The sequence below is a fragment of the Puma concolor genome, chromosome B3 (genome assembly GCF_028749965.1).
Source record: "Puma concolor isolate L17-30 chromosome B3, mPumCon1.1.hap2, whole genome shotgun sequence".
Classification (NCBI taxonomy): Eukaryota; Metazoa; Chordata; class Mammalia; order Carnivora; family Felidae; genus Puma; species Puma concolor.
In genome coordinates this window covers 143,288,348-143,312,663 of record NC_141672.1, presented here as the reverse complement: position 1 = coordinate 143,312,663, position 24,316 = coordinate 143,288,348, and the positions used below count along the sequence as shown (strand labels likewise).

Below are 24,316 nucleotides of genomic sequence, written 5' to 3'. Positions count from 1 at the left end.
GACATGATCCTATTTTTATTGTATTCCCTGTAACACACCTTGAGGAATTCAGCAGATATTCAATAAATGTTCATTAACTGAAGGACAGAATTAAAATTTATAAAAATACAAGGGTATGAAAGAATAAGCGTGGCCTTAGACCCCAAAACGCGATGGCATCGAGGAATAAATACCTTTAGGTTTAGAGCTTCGGAGTGTTCTCCCTCGGTTTTCCACTTTATCTGCCGTTCTTCCAACGGCTGCCCTTGGGATCCCCTTCTCCCCGGTGGCATCTGGACTGCCATCTGGACACGACTTCTGGGCCTTCACGTTCAGCCTCGCGACATTCAACATCTTTAAGGAACGGCACATGGTGTTCATCTTCTGCCTCACTGGGGTGCGAGGGACCCCTCCTACCAAAACAGCATCGTGGGAAGACAAGTAAAATAGCTTTTACTTCTGCAGAATTAGTAATGCTTTAATTCAGACTCAGTATTCTGTGAAGGGATACTGCAATAAAGTACATCCCTTCAGGAGGATGTGAATGAGGTGGTTCTCCCATCGGTCTGTACCTACAACACAGAAGAGAGAGAGAGCTCTTCTTGTAACGCAAGTTTAGGAACTAAATATGGCAACAAGATCGGATGATTTTTAGGAAGGCAGAGGCCGAACAGACCCAAGGTATCATCACCCAATGGTCACAGAGTTGTGACAAAAGTTCTGGAAGGCAACTGAGCAGTATGCATTGCAAGCTACTTTTCCCCCACTTTTTTTTTTTTTTTTTTTTTTTAATGTTTATTTTTTTGGGACAGAGAGAGACAGAGCATGAACGGGGGAGGGGCAGAGAGAGAGGGAGACACAGAATCAGAAACAGGCTCCAGGCTCTGAGCCATCAGCCCAGAGCCCGACGCGGGGCTCGAACTCACGGACCGCGAGATCGTGACCTGGCTGAAGTCGGAGCTTAACCGACTGCGCCACCCAGGCGCCCCTTCCCCCACTTTTTGATACAGTAACTTGTTCCAGATAATTTACACTAAGGAAGTCACTCAAAGAATAAATCCTATGCACCCCATATACTACGGTATTACTTATAATGATAAAAATTGAAAACTGTTCAACAACAGAAAAATTTCATCAATCTTGTGAGGCAATGAGGTGGAACAGTAACTGAAAAGGCAAGGCGGCACAGGGAAATAAATATTGATGAGTAGCATACAAAGTTGTATTTGCATAAATAAAAATGGAAATGGTTTATTAAGAAGGTAAGATTGTAGGCGATTTTTTAACATCACTTTTGTACTAATGTAACCATTTTCAAGTTTGAAATGCAAGAACTTGTCCTCTTATTCAGTTACCGTTTCAACCCCATTTTAGGGAATTCCAGCCTTTTAAAATACACACTCTTAAGAAAGACTACACCAAGAAACAGTATGTGCATACGTTTCTTTTTGCTGTCTTCCTGATTAGACACAGTGGATTCTTCCCGAGACTTTCTCTGGTAGAGGTCAGAGAGGCAACACGTTAATTCACTTTCAGTTTTGGAAGACTCTTCCTTATTAGACGAGGCAGCCTGTAGTAACCTGTGAACAAGTCAAGATGTCTAGTACAAAGCTGAAATTCTGATTTTTCAAAATGCTTTAAAAACAAAATTCATTAGCCTTTAAAAGCTAATCAAAAGATATCCCCACAAGCAGCCTTCAAAAAATGTATTTTCTCTCTCTTCTCATTTATGATTTAAACAGACTCAGGGACAGAAGCCACCTGTTAACAAAACCATTAATCATTACATATGGTAGTGACTTCTTTTTTTTTTTTTAATTTTTTTTTTTTTTTTTCAACGTTTATTTATTTTTGGGACAGAGAGAGACAGAGCATGAACAGGGGAGGGGCAGAGAGAGAGGGAGACACAGAATCGGAAACAGGCTCCAGGCTCTGAGCCATCAGCCCAGAGCCCGACGCGGGGCTCGAACTCACGGACCGCGAGATCGTGACCTGGCTGAAGTCGGACGCTTAACCCACTGCGCCACCCAGGCACCCCTGGTAGTGACTTCTATATTGATGAGATCCTTAAGGTCCTACGGTACATGTCTAATTTAGGCAACTATTCCATAGTTGTTTTCTACCCACTGCCCATACATTAAAGTAGAAGACGATGCAATACAGTATAGTGAGTGTCACAGTGCCTTCTGAATAATTCTTTCACATCACCATTACATCATAGTAAACTAATCTGGAATTGATGAGAAGGGGAGGAAGTGTGGCAGAGGGGATTAGATATTAAATGCTTCTCTGCCTGGGGCTAAACATCACTAAGGGAAACCATGAAAAGAGCAAAACTTTGAAAACGTATTCCTTGTAGGGGCACGTGGGTGGCTCAGCCGGTTGAGCGTTTGACTTCGGCTCAGGTCATGATCTCATGGTTTGTGAGTTTGAGCCCCGCGTCGGGCTCTGCACTGACGGTGCATCCATAGTGCATGAGCAGCCTGCTTCTGATCCTCTGTCTCCCTCTCTCTGTCCCTCCCCAGCTCGCGCTCTCTCAAAAATAAGTAAACGTTCAAAAACAAACAAAACAAAAACTTATTACTTATATTTCACTATCTTCCATTATCTGATCTAAAAGTGGGAGGAAGTTATGGTGACATTGGTTGAATGGGCTGGGCTTCTCGGCTTCACACGTGCAGTTCTGAAGCAGACTGATTCTCCCTAAGTGTGCTGGGATTTCCTTTAACTGTAGGGATGGTTTGTTTTTCATTCTGTTAATTTTTTTAGAACTTATGAGCCTTTCAATTACACAGAAAAGGAGTGAAAGCATTATTAGATATGTTCTTCCCACAAAGATTAAATATTTGCTAAAGCTTGACCTTATCGACTTCAGATTCTTTTAATGAAATTAAGCATTATAGACACAGAAAAGCCCCAATCTTTTCCCATCCTTTCCTTCCAGAAGTATTCCTAGACTTGTATCTGATTTATAGAGACATACGTATGTATTAAAACCAACATAAATTGCTATTGTATATATTGGAAGTTTAAAAAATACCATACATCATCCTTTTGCAATTTTCTGTCTGTACTCAACATTTTTCATGAGTATATAAATAGCTCGTTTATTCCATTTTACTAATCTATCTATAATGTTCTATTGTGTAACTATACCATAGTCTGTTTATCCGTTTCCCCGCTGACAGATAGCCAGTTCTTTCCACTTTTTCACTTGTAACGACTGGCAATGAACAATCGAGTGTAGCTCTCCTTGTATTTGTGCAAATATTTTAATGTAGACATGTAAAAGTGGAATTGCTGGGTGCCAGCATGTAAAGTTTCTCCTTTACGAGGAATACAAACTGTTCTCTAAAATGGTTGTAACTATTTACAATTCTATCATCGAAAGTGTTCTCATTTCTTTATGTGCTATATCCGACTTACTGACCTTCGACAATCTAATGGGTATAAAACAGAATCTTGTGGGGCGGTTCTTACTGTCATTTTCATTTCCATTTGCTTAAACTGAGCATTTTTTTTTTAAAGTAAGCTCTACTAGGCCCAATGTGGAGCTCAAACTCAGAACCCCGAGATCAAGAGTCACACGCTGTGCTGGCTGAGCCAGCCAGGCACCCTGAAACGGAGTATCTTATCTTTTCAAATTACTGCTCTATTGGATTTCATTGTATGAAGTGCTTGTTTGCATTCTGTGCCCAATTGCTTTTCTTCTTATTGATTTTTAGGAGCTCTGTACTAATTTAGATACAAATCCTCTGCTGGTTATATGGATTACAGCTACCTAGGCCTATGACTAGGCCTTTTCATCATATAGGAAATTCTAAATTATAGTCATATATTTTCCTTCATGGTTTCAGTGCTTGATGTTTTATGTAAGAAAACCATTCCAAGCCTGAACTCCTCCTGTGTTTTCCCTTAAGATTTTAAAGTTTTACTTTTCACATTTGTTTAAAATTTATCAGGAACTTATCACTGTGTATGCTGTGAGGTAGAAATCTAATTTTTATTGCTTTTCTTCTGGAGAGCCAATTGTCACATCACCATTAATAGAACAGTCTATTCTTTCCCCAACAGTCTACTTATAATTCTGCCTTTGGTGTATGCTGAGCTCCCATACATGTGTGGGTCACTCTTTGGGCTCTACTGCTGTATGGGTCTCTCTGTTGATCCTTGCACCAATACCACACCACCTTATTTATTAGTGCTTTATGGTAAACACTGCTATCTTATAGGGAAAAGTGCACCTGTCCTGTCTTAGCCCTGGCAAGCTATACCACATCCAGGAATCAGAAGACTCATTAAGTCAATTCTTCCCAAATTGATCTACAGACTCAATGTACTCTTAGCTAAAATCCTAGCAGGGTTTCCTGGTGGAAATTAACAGAATAATTCTAAAATTTACAGGGAAATGCAAAGTTTCTCAAATAGTCAAAGCAATTCTGAAAACAAAACCAAACAAAACAAAGTTGAGAGGACTAAAACTACTTGATTTCAGTACTCAAGACAATGTGATATTAACAACTTCTGGACTAGATTCTTTGCAGAAATAAAGCTGCACAATGGTGGTGAACTGATTTGGACAAAGTGCTACAGTAATTTAATGAGAAAAAGACTTTTAATAAACAGGGTAGGAACTGGTTATCTATATGGCAAAAATAAACCTTGACTTTACCTCTTAAGACTATTTTGAATTTCTGCTTCATCTTTTACATTCCTAATATGGTTTATGTCTTCTTTTTTAAAAAAAATTACTCAATTTTACAATAGATAATTCCATTTTATTTGACTTCTCAAAAAATCACTTTATGTTTGTTGATTTCTATTGTCTGTGATTATTGTTCTTATCTTTATTACTACCTTCTTTATTTTGGGGATTTACTCTGTTGTGTTATTTACTGTATTGGACCCTTAGCTAATTCGCTTTTAACGTTTTATTTTTTTATTTTTTGTTTTATTAAAACAAATTTTTTTTAAGTTTATTCATTCATCCATTCTGAGACAGAGAGAGTGAGTGGGAAAGGGGCAGAGAGAAAGAATCTCAAGCAGGCTCTGCACCATCAATGGGAAGCCTGATGTGGGGCTTGATCGAAATCACGAACTGAGCTGAGCTGAAACCAAGAGTTGGCCGCTTAACTGACTGAGCCACCTACACTCCCCTTATTATTTTTAAATGTTTACTTATTTTGAGAGAGCGTGTGTGAGCAGGGGAGGGGCAGAGAGAGACGGAGAGAAAGAATCTCAAGCAGGCTCTTAGGTGTGAGCAGAGCCCAATGTGGGGCTCGATCTCACGAACCAGGAGATCATGACCTGAGCCAAAACCAAGTCAGACCCTTAACTGAGCCACCCAGGTGCCCCTAACTTTTCTTATTTGAAAGACAGTTTAAGCTCTTAAATCTTCCTGTATGCATACACTTAGCTGCATTATACAAATTTGTTATTTTTCATTTTTACTGAGATTTAATACTAAAAATTTTCTTCCATAATGGGAACATTTTGTTTTTGTAATTAATTTTTCCCAAGTTTTTTAATTGTGGTAAAATACACTAAGTACACTGTTCAGTAGTATTAAGTAGATTCATAATGTTGTGCAACCATCACCTCCATCCATCTCCTGAGCTCTTTTCATCTTATAAGACTGAACTCTATCCCCATTAAACAATGCTCTCCATGTGTAGTTTTTAGTATTACTGGACTACACTAAGAAAATGCAGTATGCTAAAAAACCAAACAAACCCATAAGCAGATAAGTGAGGGCCGATTTCATCAATCAATATCCAGAGAAATAAAGTTTTACCAAAATGACTCCATCAGACTTGAACTAGCGCCAGTCAGGTTAGAGCAGGGGAACCACTTCTCCATGACGGCCGTGCTCCAAGGACCGGTGCGGTCAAGCTCCTGCTGGGCCCACTCTGGAACAGGAGGAGCTACAGGGACAGGAGCAGAGATGGGAGAGGAAGGAGAGAAAAAGACGCATTAGGACTGAAGCAGAGAATCCAAACACCTGCTCCTCCCTTGGACTGGCCGCGTTCTTACAAAGGATGCACAGCCGCATCACTAACAACACTCCTCCATCCACACCACCAACCCCAACAGGTCTATGCTGTCACTGAAAAATGCCACTCCCGACAGTGTACAAAACGCAGGCTTGCTCGCGGTCCCTCAAATGTAACAGACACACACCTTTCTCAGAGTCTTGGCGTTTGCTGTTACCTCTTTGTATCACTTCCTTCAAGCCTTTGCTCAAATATTACTTTTTCAACAAAGCCTGTTTAAAATTTCAACCCCCCACCCCTTAACTCTCCCTATTCCCTTTTTCCTGCTTTATGACTATGGCACTTATCTCTTCTAAATACACCATGCAATTTCCTTATTCACTTGCTGGTCTCCCCAGACTAGATGGTACACTCTGTAAGAACACAGACTTTTGTCTAGTTTGTTCTCTGATATATTCCCGTTACTTAGAACAGTGCCTGCCATAGCAGGCATAGATTCAATAAATCTGTTGAATGAATGGGATAAATATCAAATTGATTATATTTATATCTACCTGGCATAAATAGGGTTTGTACTGTTATTAGTAACAATGCACCAGATTGGAGGTGGACAGGAGCACAATACTTTCACTTTCAATAAGTATATTAAAATACAGGTTTCATCTCATACCTCTGATTTCACACCAGTTTCATAGAGCCTTTGGCCTCCTCAGAGGTGCTTCAGGATTTCTACAAATAATGATGATTTAAACTGCCTGAAGTATTGTAGCTTGCTTTTATCTGTTTTATAATAGATATTGGGGTTCTACGAAGAGCATAGTGAAACAAATTCTGATGGTAGAAGAAACTATAAACCACTGCCCTAGAGTATGTTAGTTATCGGTTCAGGAACTTACCACAGGTGGCAGGATCCTCAAGTGAACTGTGAATCTGACTCAGTACAATATCCATAACATCAGAAAAAAGGGACGCTGTATCCTGGGGGCTCTCTGCCACAACTGTTTGGAGAAAATGTCTTTGAAATTCAGCCTCCTCGGTGCGGAACACAGTGAGAATTGTAGCATTGGTAGAGAGGGGGGAAATAACTCCAGTGATGGGGGGCCAGCCTTCACCAGGGTCCACGCTGGCAACCTACATCAGAAGGTCTAATTAATTGAGAAGACTGCTGACGTACAGCTAAAGGAGAATGTAGCTTAGTAAAAGACAGAATGATAGCTTCTCCCAATGATTATTACAAAAGACAAAACTGTGGAACAGACGGGCTGGATGGGTATTAGTGCTAGAATTGAATTTAGTGACCACATGATCCTAATCTCTCAATCTATAAACAAGAAAAACCTAAGGTTACCAGGAATATTTACTAAGCACTTATTATGTGATTATAACTCACCGAATCCTCACAGCCGCTCTGAGGTAAAAAAATGATTATTACCCCCATTTTACAGAGGAGGGATTAAGGCTGAGGAATAAGTAACCTGTTTAAGGTTACCGAGTTGGTAAGAGGCAGAAGCCAAGCCTGTATGTGTATGAATTCGAAACCCATGCTCTTAACCATGAGGCAATACTACCACTTAAGGGATTTAGATACATAATTGCAGAACAGAGCAGAGGCCCAGCTGACTCCCTGAGTCGAGCTCTTTCATTCAGAACACACTTAACTCTTAAAAAGAACAACATCGGTCCAGAGACTACAGTTTTTCTATGTTTCACAAAGGATCTAGACGACAGAAGCCTTCTGAGGTTACAGAGGCAAAAGACAAAGTAAGGTAAAAAATTTGCCAATAGTTGAAAATAATCATCACCTTTCAATCAAATCTGGGTACCTATGTGTTTTGCAGAAGAGATTTCTAAGTTTGTGGAACTATTAAACACTATTACATCCAATTTTACAGTGAAGGGCTTCATAGCAATGACATTTAGTATATAAAAATACATAAGTTTAGAAACATATATTAGAACACTCAAAAAAATAGCAAGAAACCACACATGATTTCACCACCCTCATACTTCCATTTGACCTGCTGCCTTTTCTTCCCATGTGAATATAATTTAACTTAATGGGAATCAAGGTACATGCAATTTTATAAACTGTTTCTTCACCAACAAGCACCGTCATGATGCTACCGTGAAATAGTATGATTCACAAAAACATCACCTGTGTCACTGAAAGTATGTTATGTAGATCCAGCCTTGGCTCCTCACAGACCCCTTATTGAACCGTACAAGTGCGTTATCAGACCGGAATAACTCAGCGTGTACACGGTACCTACCAGGTGTAAGTCTTCAGCAGTCAGCCTGCTTACCAGCTGCTGAAATAACAGCCTTTGAGTTGATTTGCTCTCCTCTGGACTTTGTAGCAACCAGCTATCGGTGCCCAAAATGCTACTCGCTGGGAGAGACCACCGGGCTGCTGTGCCTTTTAGGAAAATTCTGACTGGCTTCTGAAAGTGTCTCTGATGCATGGCCAAGGGCTCTAGGGTGACTGTCCATGTTTCTTGAATCTCTTTGTCTATTAGAAATAAGGAATATTAAAATTCTAATGTGAGAGGTACTAAAAATAGAATAGTAAGAAGAAAAAAATCAGATTGTCAGTCGAGGTGCTAGTAACTGTCACTTCACACTTCAACCGTCATTCCACTGCCAACAGGCTATCAGAGCAAGTTCATTTTGCTCTCTGGGAAGAGCGACAGATGAAAAGAATTACACGGGTGCAACTAAATGTCAGAACTTCTCAATAATTACGCCTTCGACGTGAGTATTCAAGTAATACTCATTACTTGCAAAAAAGACAACACTGCCTCTTAAGTCCAGCGTATCAGATCTTATTAAAATGTTAAAGTCTAAAAACTAGGTATGACAGAACTGGTTAAACAAAACTACTCTTGAAGTTTCCTTAAACTGCACATAATGCATCACATAGTTTTAGGTTTACATCTCTAGGTAGGATTACTCCTGTGTGGAGACAGGATTCACAAAGAGATTCACCATACGACAGACCACACGGCAAAGCCAATTTACGAAGAGTTCACCATGCTGGCTTTTCCTGGTAACAAGCACCATTCTCAGCGCCTCTTAACTAATTTATTTCTTCTTTTTTTTTTCAACGTTTATTTATTTTTGGGACAGAGAGAGACAGAGCATGAACGGGGGAGGGGCAGAGAGAGAGGGAGACACAGAATCGGAAACAGGCTCCAGGCTCTGAGCAGTCAACACAGAGCCCGACGCGGGGCTCGAACTCACGGACCGCGAGATCGTGACCTGGCTGAAGTCGGACGCTTAACCGACTGCGCCACCCAGGCGCCCTTTATTTCTTCTCTTAATCAGTCATCGCTTCTCTATGGTCTTCAATTGTTCAATCTCTTCTATGAGGTGGGAAATCTTACCACCCCCTCTGCTTGGGCACCTGAACAATATTATCCTTCTTTACAACAGCTGGGAAACTTTTTAAAAAAATTTTTTTAATGTTTATTTTTGAGAGGGAGGGGGGAGAGAGAGGGAAAGAGAGAGTGAGCACTCGAGCATGAGCGGGGAAAGGGCAGAGAGAGAGAGAGAGAGAGAGAGAGAGAGAGAGAGAGAGAGAGAGAGAGAGAAAGAATCTAAAGCAGGCTCCAGGCTCTGTGCTGACAGATGAGGGGTTTGAGCTCACAAACTGCAAGATCATGACCTGAGCGGAAGTCGGATGCTTAACTGACTGAGACACCCAGGAACCCCAGCTGGGAAACTCTTTAAACAATCACTCACTAGTTCTTTTCAAAGGTGGGCTGGCAGTTATACTATGCCCACGTCCAACCCTTTCCTGTGGTACCTCTGATTCTACATAGGTATCTTTTTTGTTGTTGTTTTTTTAGTTTATTTATCTTGAAAGAAAGGGAAAGAGAGTGGGGAAGGGGGAGAGGGAGAGGGGAGAGAAGGAGAAAGAATCCCAAGCAAGCTCAGCACTGCCAGCACAGAGGCCGATGTGGGGCTCGAACCCATGAACTGTGAGATCATGACCTGAGCCAAAACCAAGAGTCAGATGCTTAACCCACTGAGCCAGCCACCCAGGTGCCCCTTTACATGGGTATCTTTTAATTACAAGCATTGAGCGCCTAGCCTGCTGGAAACTCTAAACAAGTGAAAAGCATGGATCTGCCTTGAGGAAATGAATGTACCTGAGACCATAAAAGCCCCCAAAATAGTATTTGCTTACCTTCAACAGGGAGAAATAAGATTCCTTCCATCCGTGGAAATGAGGCTTCATACGCAGGAGAATTATAGAGCAAACAGTTTAAAGTGGCATCAGATGGCAGAGTCGAAATCCATGAAGTGAGGGGAGATTCACTTGACAGCTTTTTTTCACTACCAAGTAGTATTTTCCCAGGTTTAGTACAATCCTGGCGGAAAGTTTCGGATGGTAAGATAGTGCCTCCTACAAGGTGGAGCAGTTGACACACTGTCCAGTACCCAAGGTGATCTGGGGACTCCCACAACTGAAATAAAAATTATAAAGAACGTCAGGTAGTTATAAATGAGGCACCCATAAAGAAAACTTAGGGGACTAAAAGGCAACCGACGGAAGGGGAAAAGATATTTGCAAATGACATATCGGATAAAGGGCTACTATCCAACATCTATAAAGAACTCACCAAACTCCACACCCAAAACACAAATAATCCAGTGAAGAAATGGGCAGAAGACATCAATAGACACTTTTCTAAAGAAGACATCCAGATGGCCAACAGGCACATGAAAAGATGCTCAACGTCACTCCTCATCAGGCAAATACAAATCAAAACTACACTGAGATACCACCTCACAGAGTGAGGTCAGAGTGGCCAAAATGAATAAATCAGGAGACTATAGATGCTGGAGGGGATGTGGAGAAACGGGAACCCTCTTGCACTGTTGGTGGGAATGCAAACTGGGGCACCCGCTCTGAAAAACAGTGTGGAGTTTCCTCCAAAAATTAAAAATAGATCTACCCTATGACCCAGCAATAGCACTGCTAGGAATTTACCCAAGGGATACAGGAGTGCTGATGCATAGGGACACTTGTACCCCAATGTTTACAGCAGCACTCTCAACAATAGCCAAATTATGGAAAGAGCCTAAATGTCCATCAACTTTATTTATTATCCAACGAATGGATAAAGAAGATGTGGTTTATATATACAATTGAAAACTACTTGGCAACGCAAAAGAATGAAATCTGACCATTTGTAGCAACATGGATGGAACTGGAGAGGGTTAAGTGAAATGAGTCAGGCAGAGAAAGACAGATACCTTATGTTTTCACTCATATGTGGATCCTTAGAAACTCAACAGAAGATCAGTGGGGAGGAGAAGGGGGGTGGAAAAAAGTTACAGAGAGGGAAGGAGGCAAGCCATAAGAGACTCTTAAATACTGAGAATAAACTGAGGGTTGATGGGGGGGAGGGGGGAGGGGAAAGTGGGTGATGGGCACTGAGGAGGGCACCTGTTGGGATGAGCACTGGGTGTTTCAATTTGGGTGGAAACCAATTTGACAATAAATTTCATATTAAAAAAAAGCAAGCAAGTGGGGCGCCTGGGTGGCGCAGTCGGTTAAGCGTCCGACTTCAGCCAGGTCACGATCTCGCGGTCCGGGAGTTCGAGCCCCGCGTCAGGCTCTGGGCTGATGGCTCGGAGCCTGGAGCCTGTTTCCGATTCTGTGTCCCCCTCTCTCTCTCTGCCCCTCCCCTCCTTGCACTCCGTCTCTGTCTTTCGAAAATGAATAAACATAATTTAAAAAAAAAAAAAAAAAGCAAGCAAGCTTAGGGAGATCAAGAGAAAGTCAAGCTGGCATCTACATTAAAGGATCAAATTCCACAATCATTGTATTTATTAAGCCAAACACAAATAATGGCCAGTATCCTGTTACTGTACAGCCTAAGAATATAACTACTACATACTATGCCTTCTAGAAAGTGCCCATGTAGTGAAAACAACACTTGAGTTCTATTTTCTGGCAAGGAACAGAAGTGATAAAAATCACTGGAGAGGAATCATGAAATGTCAAGAGTCAAAAGAAACATACAGTACATTAATCAAAATAATTCTGTCCTACACAACAGAACACAACAATGGCTAGGTACCAAGGGAGCTAGGCAGGAGCCCCTCTCCTAGAGGGGGATCACTGCTGACTCACCCACTCCACATGACTGTGTGGGGACCAAGCAGGTCTCAGTTCTGTCCTCACTGCTCTCACCAAAGTCCTCATCATCTCTTGCCTGAACTCTTACTGTACAGCCTCTAAAGTCTGTGTCCCGCCTCGAATCTGTCCTCCATGTTTCTCTAAGAAGTATTCTTCCAAATCATATATCATATCATGCTATTTCTCTAACAAACTTTCAAGGGCTTCCCACTGCCTCCACGATAACGTAACTCTTGGATAGCCCAGCCCTAAACAAACTTTCCAAACACATTATCTTTCCCTCACCCATCGCTGCTTTCCAGACACACTGAACCACTAATGTTTCCTGAATATGCCCTGTTTTATCATCCATGCTTTTGTTCATTGTTTCTTGTGTCTTCCCCTTCCCTCTTCACTAAGTTTGGTAATCTAGCTCAAATACTGCTTTCTCTGTAAAAAGCCGCTCTTCGTTTCCTCACACACAGCCAATGCTCCATTCAACCTTCTTTTAACAAACTTTTTTTTTTTTTAAGGCATTAAACTCTTGTTTTATTACAACAATTTGGTCGAACTCCAATACCCATTTGAGCAAACATCCTGAATTGACCTACTTAATCAGTGGGAATTCTATCAGGGAGCATTGAGGTGACTCCCTCTGAGTCTCAACACCCAAGCATGGATTTCAAACTTTCATTGAGCAAACTTTATACGCCATAGATTAGTGAGACACAGTGCCTGTCTTTTAAAGTTGAATTTTAAAGTTGGGGGTGGAATAAAACAGTAATAAAATGAAATATTTAATGTAGCATCACAATATAACATGAGAATATTCAAGTAGTATGGGAACAGAAGAGTGCCTATCCCAAAATATGATTATTGTGCTGGTTTGCCTACTCCACAGGACAGTTAATAACTGTAGACAATAAATTGCTATGGAAATGTGAGGTCTTCCAGGACATCTCCAAACTTTCCATATATTCAAGTTCAAAGAGGGGCATAAGAGTGCCCAAGGTCACAGCAAGGGAAGGACAGACTAGTCCGAGAACCCAGAACTATCTTGGATAGTGCTTTTAATATGAGGGTTATGACCCTTTGATGGACTCGGATGGATCCTTTGATGGATCAATTTCCTGGCTTATGATCAGTGTTAAAAAAAAAAAAAAAAAATCAAAAAAAAAAAAAACCAGGATAGGAAATATCAGAGAACAGAAAATATCACATGTAACGAAGATAAACAATATATTGTAAGACTTTTCAGTTATGCATGCCAGTTTGGAAATTAATCAATATCTGCCGTTACCACCCATGCGTCCATGCCTGTGTTCACTGCTATAGGGGAGAATGGTAAGCTAGTTCATACACCACAGATCCTGATTGGGGTTTTCCACCAAAGGGAAACAAAAAATTTGTTGAAATTGTTAGAGATTCTGGCTAGAGGATAGCCAGGAAAAAAAAATCTGCTAATCAATTGAAAAGTAAAGCTTTAATAAGAATTGAAAAAAAATCAACTTTTGATGAGAAGTAATATATGCACATGATTTGAAAAAACCACCATCAGGAATGCAAACTGCTGCAGCCACTCTGTAAAACAGTGTGGAGGTTCCTCAAAAAATTTAAAATAGGGCTACCCTAGGACCCAGCAGTTGCACTACTAGGTATTTACCCAAAGGATACAAAACGCTGATTCAAAGGGGCACATGCACCCCAATGTTTACAGCACCACTATCGACAAGAGACAAAGTATGAAAAGAGCCCAGATGTCCAACGATGGATGAATGGATAAAGATGTGGTATATATACACAACGGAATATTACTCGGTGATGAAAAAGAATGAAATCTTGCCATTTGCAACAACGTGGATGGAACTAGAGGCTATTATGCTAAGCAAAATTAGAGAAAGACAAATATATGACTTCACTCATATGAGGACTTTAAGATACAAAACAGATGAACATACGGGAAGAAAACATAATACAAGAACAGGGAGGGAGACAAACCATAAGAGATGCTTAAATACAGGGAACAAATTGAGGGTTGTTGGAGGGGTGCTGGGTGGGGGGATGGGCTAAATGAGTGATGGACATTAAGGAGGGCACTTGTTGGGATGAGCACTGGCTGTTATATGGAAGTGATGATCATTAAATTCTACTCCTGAAACCATTATTACACTTTATGTGAGCTAACTTGGATGTAAATAAAATTTTTTTTGAAGTTATTTCAAAATAAAAAACACAATCAATATAAAAAGTACGGTTATATTTTTCAATTTTTTTTTTAATTTTTTTTTAACATTTATTTATTTTTGAGACAGGGAGAGACAAAGCATGAACGGGAGAGGGTCAGAGAGGAAGGGAGACACAGAATCTGAAACAGGCTCCAGGCTCTGAGCTGTCAGCACAGAGCCCCATGCGGGGCTCGAACTCACGGACCGCGAGATCATGACCTGAGCCGAAGTCGGACGCTTAACTGACTGAGCCACCCAGGCGCCCCTATATTTTTCATTTTTATGCACATTACAGAATAACTGACAGACAAGCCTTAGTGACACTTTCGAATCTGGAGATTTATAAATGTCCACAAGACTATAAACTCCAGGAAAGCATCTGTCTGGTTCACTTAATGGTACACTCAGCACACCTAGCAGACAGGTAATAAGTAGGTGTTGAATAAATCGGAGAGAAAGCTGAAAGTGTTCCAGGAGTCTCCTGTGTTCCCTTTATTCTGCCAGAGTTCTGTGCTTGGATCCCTCCTCCCCCAGTCTGTGAATCCAGGTTCTGTTTCTCCCGTTCCATTTCCCAGATGGGGAGCTCCACCAGACAGGGCCTGGATTTTCTCTCCTTCCCTTTTCTCTGCCCTTGTAGCCAGAGCTCTCCAAGGACAGGACCCAAAGCTCCCTTTTGTCTCCAAGGTGTGGCCAGGCAGAGGCTTTTTGAATAGTAAAGGATCAATCTTCACCAGAAAAAAAAATTCCAGAAAAGCCTGTTTGATGGGACATTTTCTTAGGGGAAACACACAGCTAAAGTGAGAAGGGAAGCCTCAGAGAAGACCCATCCCCTCAGAAGGTAGAGTGTCAGAACTGGAAGGGGTCTCCAAAAAGGTACCATCAATCTCCTTATTGCAAAGCTATTCCAAAAAGAGAAAAAGGAGAGAAGGATCTCCAAGCCCCATCTGTTAAGACTTCTAGCCAGTATTTGATATAATTTCAGAACCAAGTCTTTGTTGTGATCTGGTGTCAATCATCCCAAATCAAACACTTATGTGTTGAGTATGGGTCCAACACTTCATTTGCTGCCTTCAGAAATTTTAAGTTCTAGGATTCCTTTTTCTCCATGAAATGTTTACAATCCCCCTTAAACACTCTGTCCCTTCCTTTTGACAAGCCACTGCTGCCTTATTTTGCATTTCCCACGCCTTTTTTGGGCTTTGTATGCGAAAGCACGTTGGAAATTTTAACATTACATACCATTATTTAAGCATCTGCTCATTTTCCATTTGTAATCTTGCAATTTAGCCCACCCCTCGTTCAGTGGCAGGAGTTTTCAATAAGCGGAATCACATCTTTCACCTGGTTAACCCACTTCCCATCAATTAGAAGAAAATCGGCACTTTTACTGCTTAAGCCCCATAGATGGGCACTTGCTGAAACAAACTAAGCTCGTTTCTAGTTCAAACCTTTATACGTGTTCTTTGCCTGGAATGTTCTTTCCCAGCCTTCACATTCCTCCTCCTTCACCTTCTCTGCTTATAAAGGCCTCCCCTGACCATCACCCTATATACAACAGTCCCCCCACCCTTTTACCTCCTCCTGCTCACCTGTTTGATCTGTTAATCTTATCTGTTTCATGAATCTTCCTCACCAGAAGGTAAACCACTACAGCTGACCACCGCACCCCCAGCAGCTACAACGTGCAGTAGGCGCTCAGTGCAATGGCTTGACTATTACAACAAGCAGACAGCAGAAAAATGAAGGTAAAAATACTTATCATAAGGGGTGCTTAACTGAAGCTGGGGCCCCAAATGAGCCACTTAGAACCGGAAGTACCTAAATGTACTCCTTTAGTCAACAGATACTTAACTGAGCTCGCACAACGTTCAAGGTGCATCTGCAGGGGACACAAAGGGGTGTGCGGACCTGCCTTTGAGACGTTTTTAGACCAGATGAAAGGGAGAGACTTGCACGAGCGGAACTGATCACTGGGAAAGGGTAAGTGCCACAAAAGTGGGTGGAAATTCAAAACAGAGACCGAGGTGTTGCCACTGGGCTAGGCGTTGGAAGAGAGGCTTAGACTCGCAAAGGCTTCCGGGTGGCTAAGACAGAACAAGCACTCGAGATTTGTTGACCCAAGAGACCATGCTTCACATGCTGGAGTATTCCCTGGGAAGGCGGACAGGGCCCAAATTGTGAAGGGCTTTAAACGCTGACCTCAGCAGGGCCCAAGGACCTACCTGTTTTGTCGTGGAGACTGTCCCACTTTGTGACCACAGGACTTTCCTCCCGAACGGACCCATGCGGGTCAGGCTGGTCGCATTCTGGGTCTACTGGCGGCTCTGCGGACGCCGCCAGGTTCTGGATGATCCCACAGGGCACCGTGCACCAAGTCGGACCTTACCATTAACTCACCTTGGGCCACTCGGTGGTATCCACCCAGTACAAGGTGATTTTTCGGGCGATCATGACCTCCTGCACTCTCTTGGGCAGCAACTTCTCCATCACCTGCTTAGGGGCTGGCGGCAGGCGCTGGGCCTGCGCCTCGCACCCGGACACGAACTGCAGCAGCTCCCTCTGCGAATGCGGGCAGGGGGCCAGCAGGAAGACCGCGTTCACGAAGCCCCCGAGCGCAGTCTCGGCCTCCTTGGCCTCGCTCTCCACGTCCAGCAGTCTCCTCCCGCTGCTGCGCAGGATCGGCTTGGTGGGCGACGTGATCTCGGGCCGGTCCCACTGGTAGTCTAGCAGCGTCTCCATCAGGGCGCCGTGCGTGTGGCTGGCCCTGGGCGCCGGGCCCGGCAGGTGGGCGCCGTGGGCGCCGTCCCCGAGCACGGCGTCCAGCTCCTCCTCGAAGTCCTCCCAGGAGCGGGCCCCCAGTTCGCGGAAGTCAGACACGCGGGACGGCCGGCTCCGCGCCCCCTGGGAGTCAAAGAACTTGAAGGCCCAGCGGACCCTGGCCAGGCCGAATCGGCAGCTCAGGTAAGTGAGGAGGCGCAGGGCGGCCCGCCGGGCCGGGCTCCGGCCGGCGGCACCGCCCGCGGTGTCCAGCAGCAACATAACGTTGTGACAGCAGGCCATGCCGGCCGCGCCGCCGCCCCCGGGCTCCGGCCGGGGCCCGCGCCGCCGTCCTCTCGGCCCTGGCCTCAGGGAACCAGCGCCATTCACCACTTTCCCTCAGGAGTCCCGGTGGAAAAGCTCCCGCGCTCTCCAAGCGCTGCTGCCATTGGCGGAGTCAGCCCCCAGAGTCAGCTCCTACTGGTCGCTCGCCTTACGTAACTTACGTTGGTAACTCCCAGCCTTGGCGCTGATTGGAAGGACGACGGAGAAGCTCTCTGCCTGATTGGTGGAGGGCGTGGCTGTGAGCGGGGCACGCAGTTCCGGGAGAAACTTAACATTCATTGGCTCGGGCCTTCATTTTAAAATTTAAAGAGGTTGCGCTTCGGGGGCGTGTCCTTAAGTTTCCCCTTCGGTCGGGAGGCCTGCGTTTGGGCGATTGTGCGCAGGCGTGGGTGCGGGCTGCTGGGAGATGTTTACCGAGACTGGAAATTTAGGACTGGAGGGGAATTTGAGACGGTCCGATTCAAACTGGGAAGAAGCCGCCCTAGACTTTCTGTGGAATAGAATCCGATGATGAAATTTTCGTTTTCTGTAATTTAAGAAAAATTTATTAACAATCAAAAGTTCACTTTGCCCCAATAATTTCAAGGAGTTTCTCTGAAGAAGGTAATTGGATCCAAATAAAAGACTTAGGTACATCATAGAGTTACTTACTTAATTTGAGAAAGATTGGAAAACAGCTCAAATGGGCATGACTAAACTACGGTACGGCCTAAAGGGAAGGAACATCAGTAGCTTTCAAAAATATTTTCATATGTAACATTAGATTTTTAAAAAAAGGACTGTGCGGGGCTCCTGGGTGGCGCAGTCGGTTAAGCGTCCGACTTCAGCCAGGTCACGATCTCGCGGTCCGTGAGTTCGAGCCCCGCGTCAGGCTCTGGGCTGATGGCTCAGAGCCTGGAGCCTGTTTCCGATTCTGTGTCTCCCTCTCTCTCTGCCCCTCCCCCGTTCATGCTCTGTCTCTCTCTGTCCCAAAAATAAAATAAAAACGTGGAAAAAAAAATTTAAAAAAAAAGGACTGTGAAACAGCACATGCAGTGAGAACCCCCAAGTTTCTATGCGTATATTTTTAAACTGTTATGATAAAACTGTACCGAAAGTTGTCTTTGGGTGATGAAGACATTATGGTGATTTTAAACATATATACCTATTTCACACTTTTCTGAATTTTCTATTCTGTAGCCCCTTGTTACTTTTATAGTCAGGAAGAAATATACTTAGTGACTAAAAAGCATTTCCTGTTGCAAATAGAAGAAGCCAGGTTTCTAATCAGGCAACAAGGTAAAGGGAATATTCAAGGTAGAGGCTGAGGACAAAGGGGGAGTGTGTTTACGGTATGCTGCAGGGAGGTCAAGGAAGGGTGGGAGATGGGACCAGTTTAAGGGACATGCTCTGCCATTTTTGAGTGGAGTGTTCTGGAAATACCAATTAGATCCCATTGGTTAGTGTGTTTTTTGAGTGCTTCTATATCTGTGCTGATTTTCTAACTATTCTCTCAGTTGTTGAGAGGAAGATGTTGAAGTCTTCAGCTATAATTGTGGATGTGTCTTATTTCTTTCAGTTCTATCATTATATTGCATCATATGTTTTGCATCTCTGTTTGATGCGTACACCCTTAGAATTGCTGAGTCTTCTTAGTGTATTGGCCCTTCTATCACTATGTAATAGTCCTTTCTTGTAACTGGTGCTTTTCTTTGCTCTGAAATAAATTTATCTGCTATTAATATAGCCTGTCTTGCTTTCTTTGATTAGTGTTTGCATAGTATATCTGGCTCGGATCTTTTTCTGTTAACTTATCTACATCATTATGTTTGAAGTGAGTTTCTTTACATAACGTATAATTGAGTCAGTTTTAAAAATCTGTTCTGCCAGTGGCGCCTGGGTGGCTCAGTCGGTGGGGTGTCCGACTTCCCTTCAGGTCATGATCTCACGGTTCATGGGTTCAAGCCCCATGTGGGGTTCTGTGCTGACAGGTTCATGGGTTCAAGCCCCATGTGGGGTTCTGTGCTGACAGCTCGAAGCCTGGAGCCAGCGTCAGATTCTATGTCTCCCCCTCTCTCTCTGCCCCTCCCCCACTCACACTCTGTCTCTCTTTCTCTCAAAAATAAATAAACATTAAAAAAAAATCTGTTCTGCCAATCTCTATCTTTTAATTGATGTATTTAGACTATCTATGTGTAATGTATTATTGATTATTAGGGCTTAAGTCTGCCATTTCATTTTTTCGTTTTTGTTTTTTCCTCCTCCTTCCCTCAGTGCTAATTGAAACTTTTAAAAAAATTTTTTAATGTTTATTTATTTTTGAAGGAAAGAGAGACAGAGCGTTAGCAGGGGAGGGGCAGAGAGAGAGGGAGACACAGAATCCGAAAGGGGCTCCAGGCTCTGCACTGTCAGCGCAGAGCCCCACACGGGACTCGAACTCGCAAACCACAAGATCATGACCTGAGCTGAAGTTGGTCGCTTAACTGACTGAGTCACCCAGGCACCCCGAACCTTTTTTTTTAAATTCAATTTTTATTTATTAATTTTGTTTGTTAGTGTATTTCTTTATATAGATTTTTATTATTATTATTTGAGAGTGCACGGGTGGGGGAAGAGGGGCAGAGGGAAATAGAGAATCTTAAGCAGGCTCCCCACTCACCACCGGGCCCAACGCGGCCACGATCCTATGACCCTGGGATCATGACCTGAGCCGAAATCAAGAGTAAGATGCTCCACCAACTGAGCCACCCAGTTGCCCCAGTATAGATTTTTTTAGGGTTTTCTCTGAGTATTACAATATGTATGTATAACTTAACCACAGTCTGATGAAGTATAATGTAGTATAGAAATATTACCTCCTTTTAAGTCCCCTTACCGTTCCTCACTTAAAATTGTCTATTTCCTTTATAGATATTAATACCTACATTGGTTATAATTTTTGCCTTAACCATCAAACTTCTAAAACTTGAGAGAAGGAAATTGTATTGTCTTTACTCATACTTTTACTCTTTCCATTGTTACTTCTTTTTTCCTGATGTTCTAAGATTCCTTCTTTTATCATTTTTTCCCCTGTGTTTTACAGCTTCCACTAGCCATTCTTTTAGAGTAAGTCTGCTTGCAGAAAATTCCTCAATTTTCTGAGAATGTTTTTATTTCTGAAGGACTGTCACTGGATATAGAATTCTGGGTTGACAGAGCTTTTTTTTTTTCCACCCCCATCACTTAGAAAATGTAGCCCCCTTCCCCCTGGCCTCTGTGGCCTCTGCTGACACTGCAGGTGGGGGAACTGTGTCACCACAGGGGTTGTGCCAGTCCTGTTTCTCCACTGTGCCTCCTCCGACATCACCCCAGCAGGGGCAGAGGGGGAATCTTGTTCCCGGCGTATAGATGTGGGAGTCCAGGTTCCCTAAGGGACCTCCACTTTGGTCCTCATTACCATCGGGTGGGAATAAAAGTGCCAGCTCCCCACTTGGCCTCTGATGCCACCCTGGCAGGGGAGGGGGCTGCCTCGTGATGCCCAGCGTGGGCACAAGTGTGGGATCCCACTCAGCCTTTGCTGATGGGGCTGGGACACTGTTTGCTTGTTTGTTGGTTTGATTTGGTTTGGCTTGGTGTTTTTTGGAGTTTGACCTCACGGGAGTGATTATTGTCTAGAAGTTTTCTGTCTTGCTCGTCTACCCCTTTCTTGGTCTTTTGACTGGAGAGAGCAGACTTTCCTCGGGGATTTTTTTAGTCTGCATCCATGGATGTATAAGGTCATCAGCTTCTCCTGTATCCAGTCAGATATAAAAGGACAAAAAAGAAAACCCTGGGAACTCACTGCCATGTCATTCTTTGGGTCTCAAGGCCCCTAGCAAAGTTTGCCTCTTCTCTCAACCTCAAAGAGGTCTTCTCATGTCTGTGTATATAGAATGTCCATAAGTTTTCAGCTTTACTTAGTGGGAAGAATAGGAATATGTGTACCCTATTTTGTCTGGAGATAGAAGTCAGGTGTTGTTGTTTTTGTTTCTTTTTTTTTTTTTTTTTAATGTTTATTTTTGAGAGAGCTAGAGCATGAGCAGGGGAGGGGCAGAGAGAGAGGGAGACCCAGAATCTGAAGCAGGCTCCAGGCTCCGAGCTGTCAGCACAGAGCCCGATGCCCGTCTTGAACTCAGGAACCGTGACATCTTGACCTGAGCTGAAGCCGGATGTTTAACCTACTGAGCCACTTAGGTGCCCCGGGAGTTGTTTTTATTATAACTTCTCACGTTACACTGTATTCGAGCTATCTCCCTTTCACTTTCTAAGCTGTGAGTTCTTAAAGTTCTTAAAGGGCAAGAACTATGTTTTATTTGTCTTTGTATCCCTCTTGCCTAGCAGAGTAGCAATAAATTATTATCATAATTGAAATATAGTATGTTACCAAGCGTTTCCCAGGTTAGGAATTTGTGCATATACACACATTACCACCAGAGGGCAGCAGCAGCAACCCTTCACCAGGGACTCTCAAGCCTACAAGCCCACTCCAGAATGAAAGCTTTCCCCAGAACTGCTTGTCCTTCATTTGGGTGAGAAAAGCAAAAATCTGGGAACTTACTGTAATTGGGCCTCTGAGGGAGAAAAAGGGACCTTGGGGTGGCTTACAAGGCTGCACCTGGAGCACGTGGGTCCCATTCTTTTGGGGAACGATGCGTTCTGTGTTCCTATAAAGCAAGAGAAGTCACATATTTCCAGCATCTAGAGGGACAGGCATAATTCTGGCCACTCTCAGTAATTCTGCGAGGCAGGCATTATTTTACAGATGAGAAAACTGAGGCTCAGAGGGGCTCTCACAGCTTGTAAGAGAGAGCACTGGAACTCTTTCACTGCTTCCCGCAGGAGATCCCAGGACAGCCTCCTCCCCTGATGGAGTGGACAGAAGGGACCTCCTTGGGCAATGGAGCCCAGGAGGTCCAGCAAGCCTCTGAGCCCTGCATTCTTCGTCTTCCTTTAAAGGGGTGATAATCCAGTTTGCTTTTAAGAGCTGTACGATCTAGGGCCAGGACCAGCAGGGCCCGGTACAAAGTGAAAATGTGGGACCCCTTATTAAAAAAATTAAACATTTCAAAACAGCAGCGGCAGAGCAGTAAGTCAAGCACAGGGCCCTTCCAAGCATGAGGGGCTGGTGTGACCCTATAAGACACATGTCCACAGAGCTAGCCTGCCTAGAGCAATAACAGAAATAGGGAAATCATAACAACTTCCCCCTTTAGGGCAACGAATTTGAACCATACTCTTTCACTTTAAATATTTTATTTCTGTTAACCTTTCTGGGGTTTTCTCCCCCTGTGTGTTCTTTTATCTCTGCAATGAGGAGGTTGGACTAAACCAGCAGCTCTCAACCCTGGTTACACATTAGAAGCACCTGGGGACTTTTAAAAACTATCCAAAGCTGGCCCTACCCAGCAAAGATTCTAATTGAGTTGGGTTGCGGTGGGGCTTGGGCATATCACCAAACTCCCTCCTTGCTCTGAGTTTCTGGTTTGTTTGTTTTTTTTTCTTTTCTAAAAAAAAAAAAAATTTTTTTTTTTACATTCATTTATTTTTGAGAGACAGAGAGAAACAGAGCATGAGCAGGGGAGGGGCAGAGAGCAAGGGAGACACAGAATCCCAAGCAGGCTCCAGGCTCCTAGTCATCAGCACAGAGCCTGATGCAGGGCTCGAACACATGAACCATGAGATCATGACCTGAGCTGAAGTCAGATGCCCAACTGACTGAGCCACCCAGGCGCCCCCCCCTTTTTTTTAATGTTTCTATGTATTTATTTATTTTGAGAGACACAAACAGCACAAGGGGCAGAGGGGCACAGAGAGAGGGAGATACAGACTCCGAAGCAGTCTCCATCCTCCCAGCTGTCCACACAGGGCCCAACGCGGAGCTCTAACTCACAAAGCGTGAGATCATGACCTGAGCTGAGGTCGGATGCTTAACCGACCGAGCCACCCAGGGGCCCAGTGAAACTCTGGTTTCTCCTTGAGGGTGATGATGACAAAAAATGTCCTTGCCCTCCTTTGAAAAAGGAGCTGAGGTGTCTGGACCCCTCCAGCTCCCGTTGGGCAGGGCATCTTGAGGTCACAGGTCTGGGGATTTTTACTGGCATTGACATATAGCGTATGTGTCCTTGGTGGGTCTGGATAAGGGGTGGGTCTTCCGAGGAGATTGTTTCTCTTCCACGCCAGGCATTTGTTCAACCAGAACATTCCTATTTAGTCCCCAAAACCATTTGTACATCTCCATTTTAACAGTTCAGAAAAGTTAAGTAAGTTGCTGGACGTCACACAGCTCACTGAGTGGTCGCTCTACTTCCTGGAGGAGCAGGGCTGTGGCTCAGAGATGGGGTGGAGTGGGAAGCAGGAGTGCAGGCTGGGTGGTGATTGCCTCACCCCTGCCCTGTCCTCTCTCAGACCCCTCCTGACCTAAGGCCTGGGACCCTAATCTCTTGTTCCAACCTCACTCTGCTCCGACCCCAGCAGTTCTCCCTGGAAAACCAGGTCTGAGGGCCAGTGTGATTCCAGAGTCCAGTGGGCCTGGCCCTCTTTGTTGGCTAAGAAAGCCAAGCTGTGGCTGAAGCCAGTGAGGCATGGCCCAGGCCTGCCTTATCAGGACGGCACAAAGCTCAGAAACCCTTCACCTTGGGCCCTGTGACAATCGTTTGGAACACCAGGTCCACTCACGGATGGGAGAACTGGAGGATGAAAGGAAGGTCCCCTGGCAGGCAGAAGCCCATTAAGAAATGAGGCCAAAGCGGTGGTTGTGGGGCCACTGCGCCCGCTGAAACTCCTTACAGAATCAAAGCCCTTCTCGGACGTCATTTATACTGCAAATTGTACTGGGTCTGCCACGTGAGGAGGCAGTTAGGCAGGGAAAGATCATGGCCTCCGGCTCTGCC

At 43.8% G+C, this 24,316-nt stretch overlaps 1 protein-coding gene across 4 annotated transcripts in view; it reads right to left on the bottom strand.

Moving 5' to 3' along the window:
- Positions 1 to 24,316, bottom strand: part of TICRR (TOPBP1 interacting checkpoint and replication regulator) — a 114,879-nt gene that overhangs the window by 31,390 nt on the left and 59,173 nt on the right. For 3 of the 4 annotated variants that reach the window (XM_086711521.1, XM_086711520.1, XM_086711522.1), the window contains 8 exons: positions 21,985 to 22,090; positions 16,725 to 17,955; positions 10,162 to 10,441; positions 8,243 to 8,481; positions 6,869 to 7,103; positions 5,774 to 5,903; positions 1,420 to 1,559; positions 174 to 392 (listed from right to left, as the gene is read on the bottom strand). In XM_086711521.1, the coding sequence (XP_086567647.1) occupies positions 174 to 392; positions 1,420 to 1,559; positions 5,774 to 5,903; positions 6,869 to 7,103; positions 8,243 to 8,481; positions 10,162 to 10,441; positions 16,725 to 17,387 (1,906 nt within the window). In that variant the 5' untranslated portion in view covers positions 17,388 to 17,955; positions 21,985 to 22,090. Of the gene's footprint in view, positions 1 to 173; positions 393 to 1,419; positions 1,560 to 5,773; positions 5,904 to 6,868; positions 7,104 to 8,242; positions 8,482 to 10,161; positions 10,442 to 16,724; positions 17,956 to 18,080; positions 18,138 to 21,984; positions 22,091 to 24,316 lie in introns of those variants that run through there. The other variant, XM_025919124.2, reaches the window with a different exon arrangement.